The 16,406-nt window shown below is 42.9% G+C and overlaps 1 protein-coding gene across 1 annotated transcript in view; it reads right to left on the bottom strand.

Moving 5' to 3' along the window:
- Positions 1 to 585: 585 nt before the first annotated feature.
- gfod1 (glucose-fructose oxidoreductase domain containing 1) overlaps positions 586 to 16,406 on the bottom strand; it is a 35,549-nt gene continuing 19,728 nt past the window's right edge. The window contains exons 2-3 of the mRNA XM_074621287.1: positions 4,516 to 4,709; positions 586 to 4,326 (exon numbers count right to left, since the gene is read on the bottom strand). Of these exons, the coding sequence (XP_074477388.1) occupies positions 3,586 to 4,326; positions 4,516 to 4,709 (935 nt within the window). The 3' untranslated portion in view covers positions 586 to 3,585. The remainder of the gene's footprint in view (positions 4,327 to 4,515; positions 4,710 to 16,406) is intronic.

Here is a 16,406-nt window from a genome sequence, read left to right as displayed (position 1 = left end):
AAAAGAACAGAGAATAAAAATAAAAATTCCAGTGTCTAGGTTCAAATCATGAATATATTGCTATCGGACAAAGGGGGAAAGTCTATATGCAGATTTGATAAGGCGCTTGGTACACAAGGGGCAATATTATAACTGGAGTTATCTTAAAGAGTGATAGCTTATCAGTGTTGGACTCTTTGTCAGGCAGAGGTGTTTTTTCCCTAAAACATGTAGCTTAAATCAACATGCCAAACAATAAAAAGGGGTCAGACATGTCAGATACTATGAGCTGTGAACAGCTACAACTTTGTTTACATCACAGTTTACACTGCATGACAGTTATGTTGGATTATGACTGTGATGATTTATGATGCATCTCAACAGCAACCATAAAGCTTTTCGTAACAGCGTTAAAAGAAAGAGTATTTTGGTCAATAATTCATAGACGGGGATAAGAAGCTGAATGCTCCAAGGCCTCAGTGTGCTGTTAATCTCCCTAATACACTGCAGGTCAGCCCACAATACGTCAACAGCAAAAAAACAAAGAATAAATACCGTAACACTCATCAAAAACATGTCCCAGTTCCTTGGTTTGTACAAATAAAATACATACAGTAATCATTTATTTCTTTAGACAAACGCATGTTGTTGTTTTAGAATATTTTCATATGTACATTTTCAGTAGTCGTTACATAGATAATATTTCAGCACAGTTTAAGAACTTGAAGCCACACAAGGGGGACATCAAAAAAAGAAAATCAATCTTTTGGCTTGTAGGTCGGTGCAGTTCTCTCACCTGTATTATTGAGTGCCACTAAACCTTAAAGGGACAGTGTGTAGGATTTGGTGCCATCTAGGTGGTGTGGTTGCAGATTGCAACCAGCTAAGTACCCCTCTGCTCACTCCTTCCTTTCCAAGAGTGCGGTAACATGAGCCACTGAGTGCAAAACCGCAGTAACGCCTAATGTTGGCCTTGCTCAGAGGCCATCCTTACCATAATAACCCTACTACTACGAAATGCTACACACTGCTCCTTTAAGTCAAACTGTATTTGCAAATACTCTCCGATTGTTTGTTTTAACTTTCCCATGTGACTGACGGGGAGTAGGATTTCCTGTGTCTGATATATTAGTGGCAAAAATGCTCCAAACACAGTGAGAGTCAGGTATGATTTTGTAGGCATCATAAAATCAACCTAAGCATCCCTTTCAATTGGAATCACTTTTTGATTTAAAAACTGTCATGCTGGTGTCAAATCACTCAATCTTGCTTTTAATTTTTCTTCTTCATTGGCTTTCTTTACTAACATAATCTTTTAATTGAATCTGAAGTTCTGAAGGCCGGCTGCACTCATGTAAATTATGCCTAAAAAGAAAAGGGTGGTGATATTCTATAGTTTCTTACTAGAGTACCAAATGTGTATTACTCAAGAGCTGAAACTAGTTGCCAACAAATGCTCTATTCAATCCTGTTAGGATAACATGAGCTAAAACTGACAGTGTCCAGCTGTTTTGGGAAATCCGTCTTTTTAAAATTACATTATATATTTGTGACCTGTTTTTAACGCGTTAGTAACGTGTTGTACGTCCAACCTTCATTCTGTTTTAGCTTTGTTTTTCTAATCGCTAATTTTTTCTGTCTTTCTTTCTTTGGTGCTGTAAGACCCCGATCAGACAGAGTACGTTTTAGCTTGCTGGGGTGGCTTTTTGTAATTGTTTTCAATGAGATTGAAGCGTTTTGCTCGCTGCTTTTGCGTTGCTGAGTGCCTCATGTTTTTTTAAAGGAACGTCTTGAGTTGAAAAAAAAACAGCTCCCGAAGTCTTCAGCGTTTTTTTCTCATTGTGGTGACTTTTGCTGGATACCCGGAGCTTTATGACTTTACCAACTATAGTTATCATGATCTGATCAGAAAACAGCAGGAGACAAATTAGTGTGGTACTTGAGATTTTAGGTAAGTTTTTTTCATTAATTTAAACTATTCTATTGACTATTTGGCTCGCTTACAGTTCATGGTTTGTAATAAGGTACGTTAGCACTCATTCAGTGGTTGCCTAGCAACATAAAAAATAAAAAGAGGCAGCAAAATGCAAAAAAAACACTCTCTTTGATTGGGCCTAAAGTAGCATACCATAGGTGTATCAAACCTTTTTCCGCTGTAAACAGCTGCCTGCTGTGATAGGAAACAAGGTTGATGAGAGCTGTGAGAGTGAACCAAAACAGCACAGTTGTGGCCCATAAAACCAAAACAATGAGCTGAAAGATACTAAAACTACGTAGAGTTGAGGGGGACTGAAGAGTCAGGTGATAAATATCTGTGGGTTCATTACTACGAGTGACACCTTTCACAATAAACACAGTCATCTGGCACATTGTTAAATAAGAAATATTGATTGGTGCAGCTTTAAAGGTTTATACCTTCAATACGAATAAAAAGAGCTTGTTCATCCCGGGAACGTAGAGTAACACCAGCCTTAACGATTAACACCTCTTACGGAAACTGAAAGAAACGTTTTCAGTCTGACTGTCGGCGTGGGTCCAAACTGAACTCACATGTGATGCATACTGACAAACCTGCATGTTAGAGAAGCTTTATAAAGCATGCTAAATGCTAAATCGCGGTAGCTAGATGCAAGTGTGACCCATCGCATTGCAATATCGGGACAAAACCCGCACACTGCTCAGCATTCACTCACACCTTTAGTGCAAGACTGCATTAATATCCACACTTAAGGCTCGGTACAGATGTGCACACAGTGTATTTCATGGCCATGCTTCATGACAATAGAGAATGCATGAAATAAATAAGAAGAACATCAAAGTATCACTGCACTGGCCACTCGTACGGGACTCGCAAACTGATGCACGGGCTACTGTAACTGCATAAAGGCATACCATAGTGTGTTTTAACCCTTAACTCCAGGCTAGAAGATAACAGTGTTTCTGCTGCCTGGATTTATTGCATACATAAACCAGAAGGTAAAAACCCACCAGCCAAACTATTGATTTCTTTTCTCTGTTGTTTCACACACACAGAGGAGGCATACCGAGCAGACAGAGACTGAAGCTATCAAGCACACTGATTTTCTTTTTTTTTAAACATTCACTTGGTAAAACTAGCAAGTACTTGAGACTACAGCAACAATACAGCGGCACAGTTTGAACCGAGAGGACTATCGTTCTTCCTTGGCTGTCCTCGTTTTGGACCCACAGTGTAAGGTGTTGTCTTCCAGACCCGGTCATATAGAAGAGAAGCAGAGATGAGAGGCGCAAATACCCTTATGGTCAAGCAGAACACAGAAGCATTAGTTTCACTCCCTGATCCGCCTCCGCTGTAGATCTTTCTGTTGAATCAGTCTAATTTACAAGTGCATCTCCCCGGAAGGACTCAAGTCTTTAGTCAGAAGGAAAAACAGGAAAGGCTTCTTTATAAATAAAGGTTTGATTATTGATCACATTGTGTTTCCAGAGTATCAGGAAACTGCATCAGAGTGGTGTAACCTCTCTGTCTGTAACAGTAGCGAACGGGTGACGAATTTCGGAACTGAACCCCGAAGCTGTAATAAAGTTCCAACACCGAGGCTTTTCCAGTGCCACCATCAGTTAAGGTTAACAGTAGAGCGACATCCTACTCCGCCGCATGGCCTCGCTGATCAAATAGGCCGGGCTGATCTCCGGTTCCTCCGTCATCACCACAATGTTCTGCCACTCTCCGCACTGGTTGGACTTCTTGATGGCATCCACCACGCAAAGAGCATAAAGGCAATCCTCAAAGGTAGCGGCCATTGTCAGAGGCCTCCCGTCCCACGTCCGCCTGTCGTCCTGGTCCTCAAAGGCCTGCCGCACCGCCTGGATCATGCGGATCGTTCCGGTAAGATACGGGGACGGGATGTCGCTGAAGGCCTTCTCCGGTAAGGAAGCCTTCTCGAGAGGCGTGGTGTCTTTGAGCAGGAGTTCGGGACCTCCGCCGTTTCCTCCGCCTCCGCTGTTCTTCTGTCCGTACAGGTCGCACCCCGTGACCGTCAACCTTCCAACCGTCCCCACGACGATCACCTCCTGCCGAAACTCTCCGGGCACGTTGAAGTTGAGCGTGACGGTGCAGCAGGCGCCCCCCTCCAGCGCCATCTGGAACGTGCAGAAGTCGTCGCTGGTGATCTGACGGATGCCCCGGATGTGATCCGTTTGTTTGACGAAGGTCTTGAGGAAGCCATGGACTTTTGCCGCACGCTGACCGGTGAGAAACGTGAGCAAGTCGATGATGTAACTGCCCACGGAATGCAGACCGCCGCCTCCCATCAGGTCGTCGCAGCTCCAGTTGTATTTCTTCCCCAGGAGACTACCGCTGTGGACCTTTAGGGCAAAGATTTGATACCGTATTAGGTCTTGTTTTCAGCTGATGTGATCAGGACAAGAAAGAACAAAACTATAAAACAGTTGGGGTGGTATGTGAGGTCAAATCTTGTGTCAGAAAGTACCCACGCTGCTAAAGTGACTTTGAGCAATCATTATTATAAATGGCAAGAAAGCAAACTGTCATACCTGGGCCTCACAGACCAGAAGCTCCCCGATGTACCCCTCCTCTAACAGCTCCTTCATCCGAACGAAGGCCGGCAAGAAACGTAACACATTCCCCATAATGCTCAGCAATTTGGGGTAGTACTGGGCTGCTGACATCATTCGGAAGGCATCCAGAGGCGTTGCTGTCCGGTCGCAGATGACGTTCTTTCCAATACCTTATAAAAGAGAGGAGAGACAGTTGGGGATGAGCCATGTGTGAGCTTTTCTGTTTTGCTGCAGCATTTTATTGTTTTGACAGTTTTGACAAAGTCAATGTTGAGATGACAGAGGAGGTTGGGAGCAAGAGAGGAAGAGAGAGAGAGAAGTAATGTGGTCAGCCTCAGCTACACTAGCAGACATAATATCCTCTGGAGTATGAAAACATGCCCTGAAGAAACAATGCCGAGCTGCGAAATGCGGCAACTCCCAGAATAGCTGACTTAAGAATTCCCAAACTTTCTGGGCTTTCTCCTTCTGAGTCATGGGAACCTTATGACAAAGGAGGGTTCTTGCAAAAAGACACAACATATATGTAGAGACTCCTAATTATATCGCTGCAACCCTGCTAAAATTAGCAGATTAACAACATTCAAACCCATTTCCACAATCAAAATACAGAACCGGAAAACAATAGCTAGAATACTAAATCGTGCAAGGACAAAATCTGGATCCCTGAATGCAATTCAGAAGGGCTTTAACGTTGGCAGGTATGCAAGATGTTGCAGTCATAACTGTGTGGTGTACGGTGAGACTGCACAGCTTGGAGAGACAGACCGGAGGCCCGACGGCAGGTTGATGAAAAGACAAGCGCAGCAGCAGGTGCAGAAGAGATGGAGAGGAGAGGAGATAAAGAGCCTGTAGTAGACACTGTACGAAACCTAATTAAAATCACTTCCAGCACATTAAAGGGTCCACTGGTGCCAGCAACACCCAAACACAAGAAGAGGTTTGGACAGTAATGTGAATAGAGGCAGACAGAAACATGATGTCTTTTACTATTATTCCTTTTTACTGGACAGTTGACTGGAAGGAGACAGATGGGGAGCCAGGGAATGCCATAAAAAATACATCATTAGCTGGATTTGACTCATTCATTGTCAGTTCTTCAGGATTAGGTCTGCAACTATAGCAATCTTTTTTCATTTTCCAAACCAAAATATTGGTTGGCTAAACCTCTCAGCCGTGTCAGACTGTCAAAGGATTTATTTTTGAGCAATGTTACATGTAAATATTCTTGTGCTGCTGCACACAATAACCTCAAATTGCGATGGTCACACATGGTCAGCAAAGGAGTCAGACAGAAAGCATATAGGGGGCATCACTCTACACATTCCTCAAGCCCCCGGAGTGTGAAAAAGCAGCATGCCGCTTCACTCCCAGTCCTGGCTCTGAGGGTTGTTGGTGGAAGGAGCTGTTTTGGAAGTGAAACTTCCCATGCTAATCTGCCATTAGCTTGAATCGACCAGGCCAGGAAATTAATCCCTCTGACCCAGTTCTGAGGAGCACCGTGGGAGCCCACACCCGCCACCCGTCATCCGCCATCCGCCACCCAACCCCTGCAGACACACAAAGCCAAACAACGACAGTGCATCCCCGTCCCATTCTTTTTGGCAGCAGCACACACAAACAGATACTGGAAAAGATGCATTGTCCTGGGTAAGGCCCTTCTGGGTAAATGCTAAATGCTCTTGACTGATATTGTTGGCACTCATGTTGAGCCTAATGTCTTTACGGAACAATAGCTTGGCTGGCTGCTTAAATGCCTAAAGGCAGATTTCATTCTCCCACAGTGATTCTCTTCAGGATTTGGCCAAAATACATACAAGTTTCTAGAAAGGTCCATGAAGCTATACAACACTAAAGCCAATACAAGGCTTTTAATGCAGTACATGACCTCTACAGAGATAAAGAAACAGCTCCTCTTCAGATCAACAATGACCTTCCTCCTTCTCACGTACGGCGCTCTGAAAGGTCGAGGCTGGCTTAAGCAGGTCAGTCTGTTGAGTCATCAGAACTACTCAGCCACGGCCTCGCTCAGTGTCCAGTAGTGTTACGGATGCACCTGAGCATGAGATAGCAGCTACTGCAGTAAACCAACAGTTTGGAGATAAAATGACATTGGACTAAGCATGTAGTAGAGAGGAGAAGTAGAGGACAGACGGATGAGAGTAACACATAAAGGGGGAATAAGAGGAGCATAAACAGAGAGACAAGGGTAGAAATAATGAGTAGAGGGATCATAAAAGGAGGAGAGGAAAAAGTGAGAAAGTGAAAGTGAGCATCTGTCAATCGAACAATTGATATGGAAAATGCTTTGAAAGGCCCAGGTGTTGTATGTTCGGAAGAGGGAGAAAGCAGTTCACTGACTCTATGTCATCGTCATTACAACTATAGGATGAGAGTAAAGACCTCCAAGTTTGATGCCATTGTACTTTGGGAGTGAGTTGCTCCCCCAAGTCTGGTTAACAATTGGCCGTAAAATGGAACCCAGGAGCCACAGGGGGATTGCTGCAGCGTCAGCAGTGATGTGGACCACCACATACCGGACTATCATGGTGAAAAAGGAAGCCAAAGATCTCAATTTACTGGTTGATTTCAGTAGCCCAATGCTGAAGTGCCTTAAACTTGAATTCTTTCTAACAGCCAGCAGGGGGCGACTCCTCTGGTTGCAAAAAGAAGTCTGATTGTATAGAAGTCTATGAGAAAATGAGCCTACTTCTCACTTGATTTATTACCTCAGTAAACATTGTTAACACAAGTTTATGGTCTCAATCGCTAATAGATGTTGATAGCAACTAAAACGACTAAACGTCTTGATTTTCCAACAACGAGCATAAAACGCACAAGTAACGTTGACTACAATGATAGTAAGGCTTGTGTTATTTAGACCAGTTTTAACAGATATACTGTAAGACACCTGGGGCTGGGGTTCGTGAAATAGCTACAGTAACTCTGTGATAGCGAGGGCAAAGTGGAGTTCCACTGACAGGTAAAGCTCCTGGCCCGGTGGGAGAGCAGTAATGGAGCAGAAAAAAACCTCCAGCTCAGCAGCTCAGTCCCTCAACATCAATAATTCATGTGCAGGACATATCTAACCTAGAGAGTTTAAAGGCAGAGAGAGATAACAGCAATCCTGTACATATCATGCAAGTATTAAAGCACAATTATAGGTCGCAAATGGATTTATTAAAACGTAAAGTTTGGTGCTATAGATGCCAGAAAAAGGTCACTACAGAACTCCTTATTGAAGCAGGAATATTGTGCTTTTTTGAAGTAGAGAAGAAGCAAAACAACAAGATGCATCTCATATAGCATGAAGAACACCACGGACATTTGCAGAACAGGTGGGTACCGGACCACAGTTCATATGCATCTCTCTCTGCTTTCTAAGATTAGAGGAAGTGTCTCCCTCAGCAGCAGGGCATGGTGGCGGCCCACTTGCCTCCAGGTGCTGTTGATGTGCAGACTGCTGATGTCCTGTCAGAGAGAATCAGCTAACCTCGCAGACTGAAATGCCATCCTGCTGTCTCACAGACCTGAGGCCTAAAACTCTTCAAACAATTCCAAGTATAAGCGGTTAACATAGCTGTGTATTGTCACCAAATAGTGAGGCAGAAACACGCACTCAGCGGCAGGGGAACAGTTTTCTCATGAAAGTTTAATAATTTGCCTGCACGTTCTGCTCATGATCGCCTACTGGAAAACAAATGTGAATTCCTTAATCTCGTCACAGAGAGAGGAGAACGAGAAGGAAAGAGAGGCGTTACGGTTAATTGGATGGAACAGATGACTCACTGAATCTTCATTAAAAGGTGCCGTGTGAAGCATTTTAACATCGTTACAGCATTACGTATCAGCTATTGTACATTAACTTAGCAGCCTGTTCTACCGGTGCAACAAGGTCAGATTGGTCAGGAAATCTGCATCAACAGATTCTGACGATGGCAGACGGGTGACATATATGAATAATCACTTACAATAAACAAACAAAGCTTTGGTGGGGTGGGGTGACACGTAGCAATGTTCTAATTGAGTAGCTCGCTGGTGCAACACAAAGGGTTGAAGTTGCGGTACTTCTTTGCTGTTCTTGTCATTAACGCATTGCAACATATCCTCACACAACGTTTCGCATGATACCTTGCGTAAAGTTATTCCTGCGTTCTCCTACGAATGTCCAGCAATACATGTCAATTTCTGCAAAACAAAACTTACTTTTAGGTTTAGGAAAAGATCGTGGTTTGGGTTAGAATAACTACAAAAGTGGAGTTATTTAAGTACAGAAGTAACGTGAAAAGTAAGTCAACAACTGGGTTAAAATAACTTGTTACAGAAGTATGGAAGTTACTTGACAAATAAGTCAACGTTTAGGTTAGAATAACTGCGGAAGCGGCGTTACTTAAGTACCAAAATATGTGACAAATAAGTCAATATCTGGGTTGAAATAATTATGAAATTGTTGTTACAGAAGTACGGAAGTTACGTGACACATAAGTCAACGTTTAGGTTAGAATAACTATGGAAGTGGCGTTACTTAAGTACCGAAGTTATGTGACAAATATGTCAACATCTGGGATAAAATAACTACAGAATGTTGACTTCTGGTTCACATGGGACACGAACAGCTGTCTCCTGTGCGAAAGTGGGATATATACAAATGACTATGAACGGTGTATGAGAACAGCCCGAGTATTGATAATGCAAACAGGTGATTAAGATGATGATTCCACAATTTGTTAAATGATTTATGTTAATTACATATTTGTCTTAAAAAAAAAAAGCTACACAGAGCGCCTGTAAGTAAAGCATATTATCACTGATAATTAGTGTGAACTACACCACAGTAAACGACCTATCTAATACTTTAGGGCCTTTAAGAGACACGTGTCTTTTTACCATTATGGCTCACACAGCAGCAGGAAGAACAGGTTACGCTTCTTTTTGGAAAAACGCACACAGTTACAGGGAAAGGACCAGAGACAGGGTGAGGGGAGAGACATGCAGAGACGAAGGAGAGAGAGCAGCTGCATCATTACGAGTGAAGGCCAACTCTCTCCAGTCCAACGCCCGCCTCGGCTCGCTGCCACACACATCATCTGGGCCTCGCTGCATGGCTCCAGTGTGTTCTACTGAACACCAATATTCACTGAGACACACACATACAGGGCATGGCCTCAAAAGGAGCTACATAGGGCTGTAAATGTGTGTGTGGCAGAGGGAACGTCATCATTGCATGAGATTTTGTGCGTTCACACCTCCAGTGATTGTGTGCCAGAGCATGTAATGCGGAGGAAGGAAGGAAGGGCTGGAAGTGGCGGCTGTGCAGGAAGGTCAGGTTGTGTGTAAATGAAGGCGAGGCTGGCAGATTTGTTCTTACTGATTCTTTATTGTTATATTTTATCACGGCAAGATGGAAACATGCCATGACAACTGGGATATAATTCACTTGACCCCTAACACTTGAAACTGTAGTTCTGAACCGTTTCTGATGGCCTAAAAGAAACAAACACTTCTCCCCTCCTTTTTTCTTTAGGAAATGAATCACAAATGTCCACAGCTGCGTTACAAGACCACATGTTTCCGTGCTAAAATGAAATGAAATCCATCTTTAATGCGGCCCCGTTGGCAACAGCTGGAAATCACCGCAGAGGAAAAACCAGGTGGATTAAGAAGGATGCTGAACGCTTCATCATGACAGAGCTACACAATAGAACGTCCGCGTAAAAGGATGCCAGAAATAGAAAAGCGGAGGATAACCGGTCGGGAGTGATAGCCATCTGCCACGCTGTGCCGTGCACGTGCTCCTGCAGGGCGAGGGTCAGGAGGAGGAGACGAGTCAGGGAAGAGCTTTTTTTTTTAGATTCCTACATAGGCCGCTGATGAAAATGATTTGAAGTGTAGAGTCTGAGAGACAACGCCAACACGCCGTTCATGATTTACAGGCCGTATTGAATAGTATCAGCTTGTGTTTAAAGGACCCGCTCCCTATGTAGATATAAACGGCTCATTCTAAGGTTACAAAAACACAATTCTTATTATCAGGTGATATACTAAAGAAAACATACTTATTAATATTATATTCCATTTCTGACAATAGATCCCCCTAATTGTTACACACTGGTCCTTTAATCATTTAAGTCATTTTTTGGTACAGAATAATAAAAAGCGTTTCTGTCTCCAGCTTCTTAGATGTAAAGTTCTGCATGTTTTTAGTGTTTCATATTATAAATGAAAGCCTTTTGGAGTTTTACACTTACATAGATAGACAAAAATCTGCACCAGTCATTATTTCTTCACATTTTTAGACTATACATCAGTATATTTTAAAGCCACTCATAGTGGCAAAGACTTATCACCTGAATCTGAAGTTCCCTGCAACTTTAATGCGGGTGTTATCGGCTCACTGTGAACACTACCTGCTCAGCAGCAAACAGCAGACAGACACAGTTAGCAACTAGCTGGCGAACACAGTGGAGCACATAGCAGCTAAAGAGACGGATATTTCCGTCAGGAGTTGGTAGTGACCAAAAACAGAGCTAAAAGAGAGTGAAAACAGGTGGACACAAATACAACTCCAAATGAATACTTATGTTGTTAATGCAAAGCAACTGTTTGCTAACACATTTGCCGACTTTATTACAGTGCATTCACGTTTGCCTGCCTGCTTTAAAAAACAGTCTGTGTGTGTGTGTGTGCTGAAATGTGTGCACGATTACACTAGTGTATATAATATTGTGTGCGGCAGCGCTGCGGCGATCAGACAAAGGGAAGCGAGTGGGCCTTAAAAAGATCACAAAGCATCCTGCAGCACGCACCCAAGCAGTGGAAAAGTAATTAGCTTTGTCTTTTAAGACAGTGGAGGTGGAAAAGCTCTGAAAATCACACAAACACACACACGCGGTGTAATCAAGCGAGACATTCGCAAATGTTCAAAGGAACACTACTGACTCATCCTCACAGAATGGGCCTGCTGCTCTGTGTGTGGTCTGCTTGATAACAGAAACGAGAAGTGAAGCTCAAATATTAAGAAGACTGGACCGCCAAAGTATCCAAGAAAAAAAAAAATGGTATGGTATGGTAAGCTGTGTATACACTGGCTTCAGCTCAGACAGGCCCGGCTCATCTTTCTGCTGATTATCCCAAATGAAATTTAGCTTAAAGCAATTACAAAGAGAGGAGGGGGGTGGGACACCGAGACAGAAATGGAGAGCTATACGTTCTCCTCAGCATATATAGCTCTCTCGCTGGATGTAACTCAGAGAAAACAAGCTTCCTGCTGACTAATTTGCCCTTATTGTGCGACTGGCATGCGTTCCCAGTCTGAAATTAGCATGTAAATAGAGACCTTGATAGCGGTGATGGATGATCACTGTGATGTTTGCCTTTCTCCTGCAGCTGAGGCACAGCCCTCTGCCGTTATGCAGGAACACTCGGTCGATGTATAAGACTGGAGTTTGTCATCGGATGAATGGGATTTAATGAGTTTTTATTTGTGTTTCAATGAAGTCACGAGGTGGACGGTTGTTGTTTTTCTCAAAGGAGAACACAGGACAAGTGATTTACAGAGCAGATATGTGTACTGTAGCAGACAAAACATTCAATTTCAGAGGGACTCTAAGAGAGCTTTTGGAAAAATTAAGCCATTGACTGATCTGTTGTCAAATACAAACAGCTTACAACTAGTAGTGCTGAATGTTTCTATAGGTATAGAGTACAGGTGGAGGGGTCAAATAAACATAGGACTTTCAACCAGAAGGCCGGTGTTTGTGTCCGGTGTGAAACTAAAAGTATAACGTTGACTTATTTTGTCACGTCAGTCTTTAGTCACGTGACTCTGATGTATTCCACTGTAACATCCTGATACATGACGGCTTAATTGGTCCATTTTTTAAATAGAAAACTAGGTAAGTATATGTGGAAGTTAACTTTTCTCTGGCCTGGGAGGACCTCAACAGCAAACAACTACATTATTTTATGCAGACACAAGATAAGTTTGTGCTGATGCTTGGTGAAAACTCCTCATGTTGTAATGTAGACTACAAATACAAACAGGCCTTCACAGAAAATACTTGAAATTGAAATCACAATCGCAATATTTGTCAGAACAATTGCAGTTATTTTCCTCAGATGAGACAGATGGGTTTTGGTGGTATTGTGTGTTTCCTTTCTGTTCAAATATAGCAGTAATCATCATGCAACACAGTCATCTGTCTTTGGTTGAAAAATCAACCAAATGGACTACATCTAACGCACTGATAGGGATGATAAAACAACTGCAGATTGCATTTAGGGTCTGTATTGTAGCTTCAGGTCCATTAGTGCACAGCTATGAGTGATGACAAGCATTAGTCTCACTCAACTGGCTTTCCCCTTCAGCTAATGCCCCTGAGTTGCGAGGAGTTTAGCATTCCTAAATGTGTTTAAGTGCTACCATTAACCCCTTCACCAGAGTGGCTGGCTATAGAGATGAATAGTAACCGAAGGAGTGTCTTCGGTTCTGGCCATGTGGTTCCTAATGCGTGCACTAAAAGCACATGTTAATGGTGATGGGCGTGCACTCAGAAGGCTGTTACGTCAGCACAGAGACACACTGCAAATAACAGTTAGCCGACTTAAGGCTAAAGAAGCTGTCAATACGCTCATGTGTGACTTATCCCAGATCCACTTTCTCCACAGTGGATTGTTGATGGATTTTAGGAAATGATCATTTTGGGAATGATTCAGTAACAAGTATCTTAAACTGCCACTGACCCTTATAACATTAGTAACCATGCTATTGACAGGCTAGTAGGGTTTATTAAATGTCAAGCTGTGGGTGGTATATTCTAATCAAGCCCCCAGGAAGTGCGTCAGGCTGTGAAGCAAATTTTCATAGTGGCCAAACAGCGGTACTACAACTTCCGTGTCCGTCACGTGATGCCATTGGACCCAAAAATACTTTTTTCCATAGACTTCAACTTCCCAGTATGAACACTTGAATAGTCCTTATTTAAATCATTAGGTCCTAAAAGTTGTAAAATGCACTAAAAGCTGAATCCAGAGTTATTTCCCTTCCTCCGTTCATGTGAAATGGGAATGAGACCCAGACTGAGACTGGACTGAGGGCTGGGAGGCGGAGTTAAAGGAAACGCTACTGCACCTGCTCTATGGGCCCAATGGATGCGGAAGATCACCAGATGATCTGGGTACTTTATCACTCGGCAGTCGAGCCATTTTGGCTTCATGCGCCACTGAGGAATGAAAGGGAGCCTCAAACGCTGTATCCACTTCTCTTTATACATCCATGCTCCCCAAAGGGGGTTAAAATAAGTACGTAAACTAAGTCAAATACATCTTGATACAACGTAACACTAAAAAACAAATGACAATAGTTACGTGACAAACATCACTAACGTAACGTAACGAGCGGTCTTGAACACGGGTCTGCTAGTCCTGTGTTTGTTGGACCCATTCACCTCCTCATCAGCCCACTATAAGTTGTCTTTCTCACTTTTTATACTACGTCACTAACTCTTACCGTAGTATCTACACGCAGATGCATTTATATTGCAGTAAGTAGAGGATACATAGCGTACAAATGACACACTGAAATCAAGAAAGGTGTGCTTGTTGCACGCTAAATGCATCATTGTGGCATTCATACATCTTTTCGTGCAAACGGGCTGCTAATTTTGCAAAATGGAGAAAAACACATCATATCCTAAAAACTGATGTGCTGCTGCTCTTTAAACACACCTCATGCAAAAGCAAATGTGAGTGTTTCTGTGTGTGTGATCAGGCCTCCACTTGCAGCCCCTTGCACTCCCTGTGGTCCTCCAGGGTCTAATTAGCTGCTGAGCTGAACTGCTACCCCTCCTTTCTAATCACACACACACACAGCATCCTAATCAGCACACTTTCCCTCGCAGCTCTTATGGCAACACACACAACTGAGACAAATAAAACATGGCTGCCAAAGACAGAGCTGTCTGCCTCCACACAAAGACTCAGACCGTCCCTGTGCCATTTGCATTTTACTATCCGGACAGCCTTTATTTGCCTTTGTCAGGTATAGGTCAAGCAGGAAGACGGGACCAGAAACGGGTCTTGTTTTTGTTCCTGTAATTACCAAATGAAGGTGATCCAAAGAGCAGTTGAGCTCGTTTTACATACTAATGATTGGTTGCGGCGGGTTATAAATTACCTCTGTGTATGCGTCCCAATTGATTAATTATCACCGCAGAATAAAATGTCAGACCTTTGAAGAGGGGAAACATTGATAGAGCCCTGCAATGTGTGAGCAATTCACCACAAGACTGCTTACATGTCTGAGGAAAGCTGCAGTGAGCAACACCCACTGAGACTGCCAGCGCTCATCAATAATATATAGGTAAGTGATTCTTTGTCCCTTAGAAACTGTGCCGTGACTGCTCCTAATGTTCTGGTGACAGAGTTTGGCCTCAGTAAGTTCTATTAAAAGTAGCAGTGAGGGGAGGTCGTAAATAATAGATGATTGAAATTGACACCGACGAGGAGTATCAATGTCATATCAATATATTAAAGAAATGTATTAAAGCTAAGCTTTAGGAAGCTTTGCATGTCTGAAGCTCTAAAACTGACCTGACAGGTATGTGATGTGATTTCCATCCCGTAATACAAAAGAGCAGGCGGTAAAAGACGTTGGTAAGTCTTTCTTGTTTAGTTACCATCTACAATATCCAATAATATCTATCTAAGAATATCTTTTAATGTTCCCATTTTACCACTTAGTGCATAAAGCTGGATGGTAAAGTAGATTTTGTCCAATGTGTCATCTCAAAAACATTTTTCTATTGTCTTTTTCTTCTTTTGTAATACCAGGAACTACGCAATATGTGTTTTGTATGGAGGCCCAGAAGGGACACGCAGGGAAAAAAAAAAAAAATCAGAAGTGTACTCTTTTGCGAGATCATGCAAAACGTTTAAATTTAGGGTCCCTATGATACAGTAGCTCGGAAAATAGTGACACGAGGCATGGAATTTGATGAATTTACTGCTTATCAGACCGTAAATGAGAGTATTAGCTAGCTAGCGCAACCTGTGGTCCCTTCACTTCACTCTTTGATGCTAGGAGACTACTTCGCCGGGAGGCGAACGGTCAGTAGCTTCGGAGACGAAACTTCAGTTAGCGGCTGTAGCAACTTGAAACGGCAGCAACGGAAAGGTCAGATCCAGCTTGCCCCCGCTGGCCACCAGCCCGCCGTGACCCCCGGTGTTGGGGTTTGCGCTGGCTGATTTAGAGTTGCTACAGACGCCAACTGAAGAAGTCTCCTGGTGGCGAGGAGTGAGGCGGAGGGACCGCGGGGCAGCGCTAGCTAGATAATTTTTGTTGCATTTGTGGTCTGATAAACAGTAAATTCATCAAATTCGGTGCCCCATATTGCCACTTTCCAAGCCACCGTAGCTGTCATAGGGTCCCTAAATGAAAAAGTTTTGCGAGCTAGCTAGCTAATTCTTGACTCATTTGTCTTTTCAAACTCAAAATATAATTCTATGAACCTCTCCCACGGGTGGGTGCACTTCATTGTTGTGGTTGTTTCCATGGTGCCGAACTGACCCGAAAGTACATTGACCTAAAATTTTACTGGCCTAAGTTTTGTAAAAACTGCAAAAGTATGTTTTTTTCCCCTTCCGGGGCTCCGTAGTTAGTAAGAAACATAGAAACTGATTTATTTATTTTTTAAATATGAACAATGATTTAGGACTGAGTTGGATGCACATATTATCTATTTAAGTTTGCCAGCTACTTGGACAAAACAGGACCAGGATAAAACTCCATATTCCATCATCTTCTCCATCCTTCTCTATGGATCTGAATTCAGAAGCATTAAAAGAAAAGAGGGCTCTGTTTCAGTTGA

The sequence above is a fragment of the Sebastes fasciatus genome, chromosome 21 (assembly GCF_043250625.1).
Source record: "Sebastes fasciatus isolate fSebFas1 chromosome 21, fSebFas1.pri, whole genome shotgun sequence".
In the NCBI taxonomy this organism is placed as follows: Eukaryota; Metazoa; Chordata; class Actinopteri; order Perciformes; family Sebastidae; genus Sebastes; species Sebastes fasciatus.
This window is presented reverse-complemented; position numbering and strand designations above follow the sequence as displayed.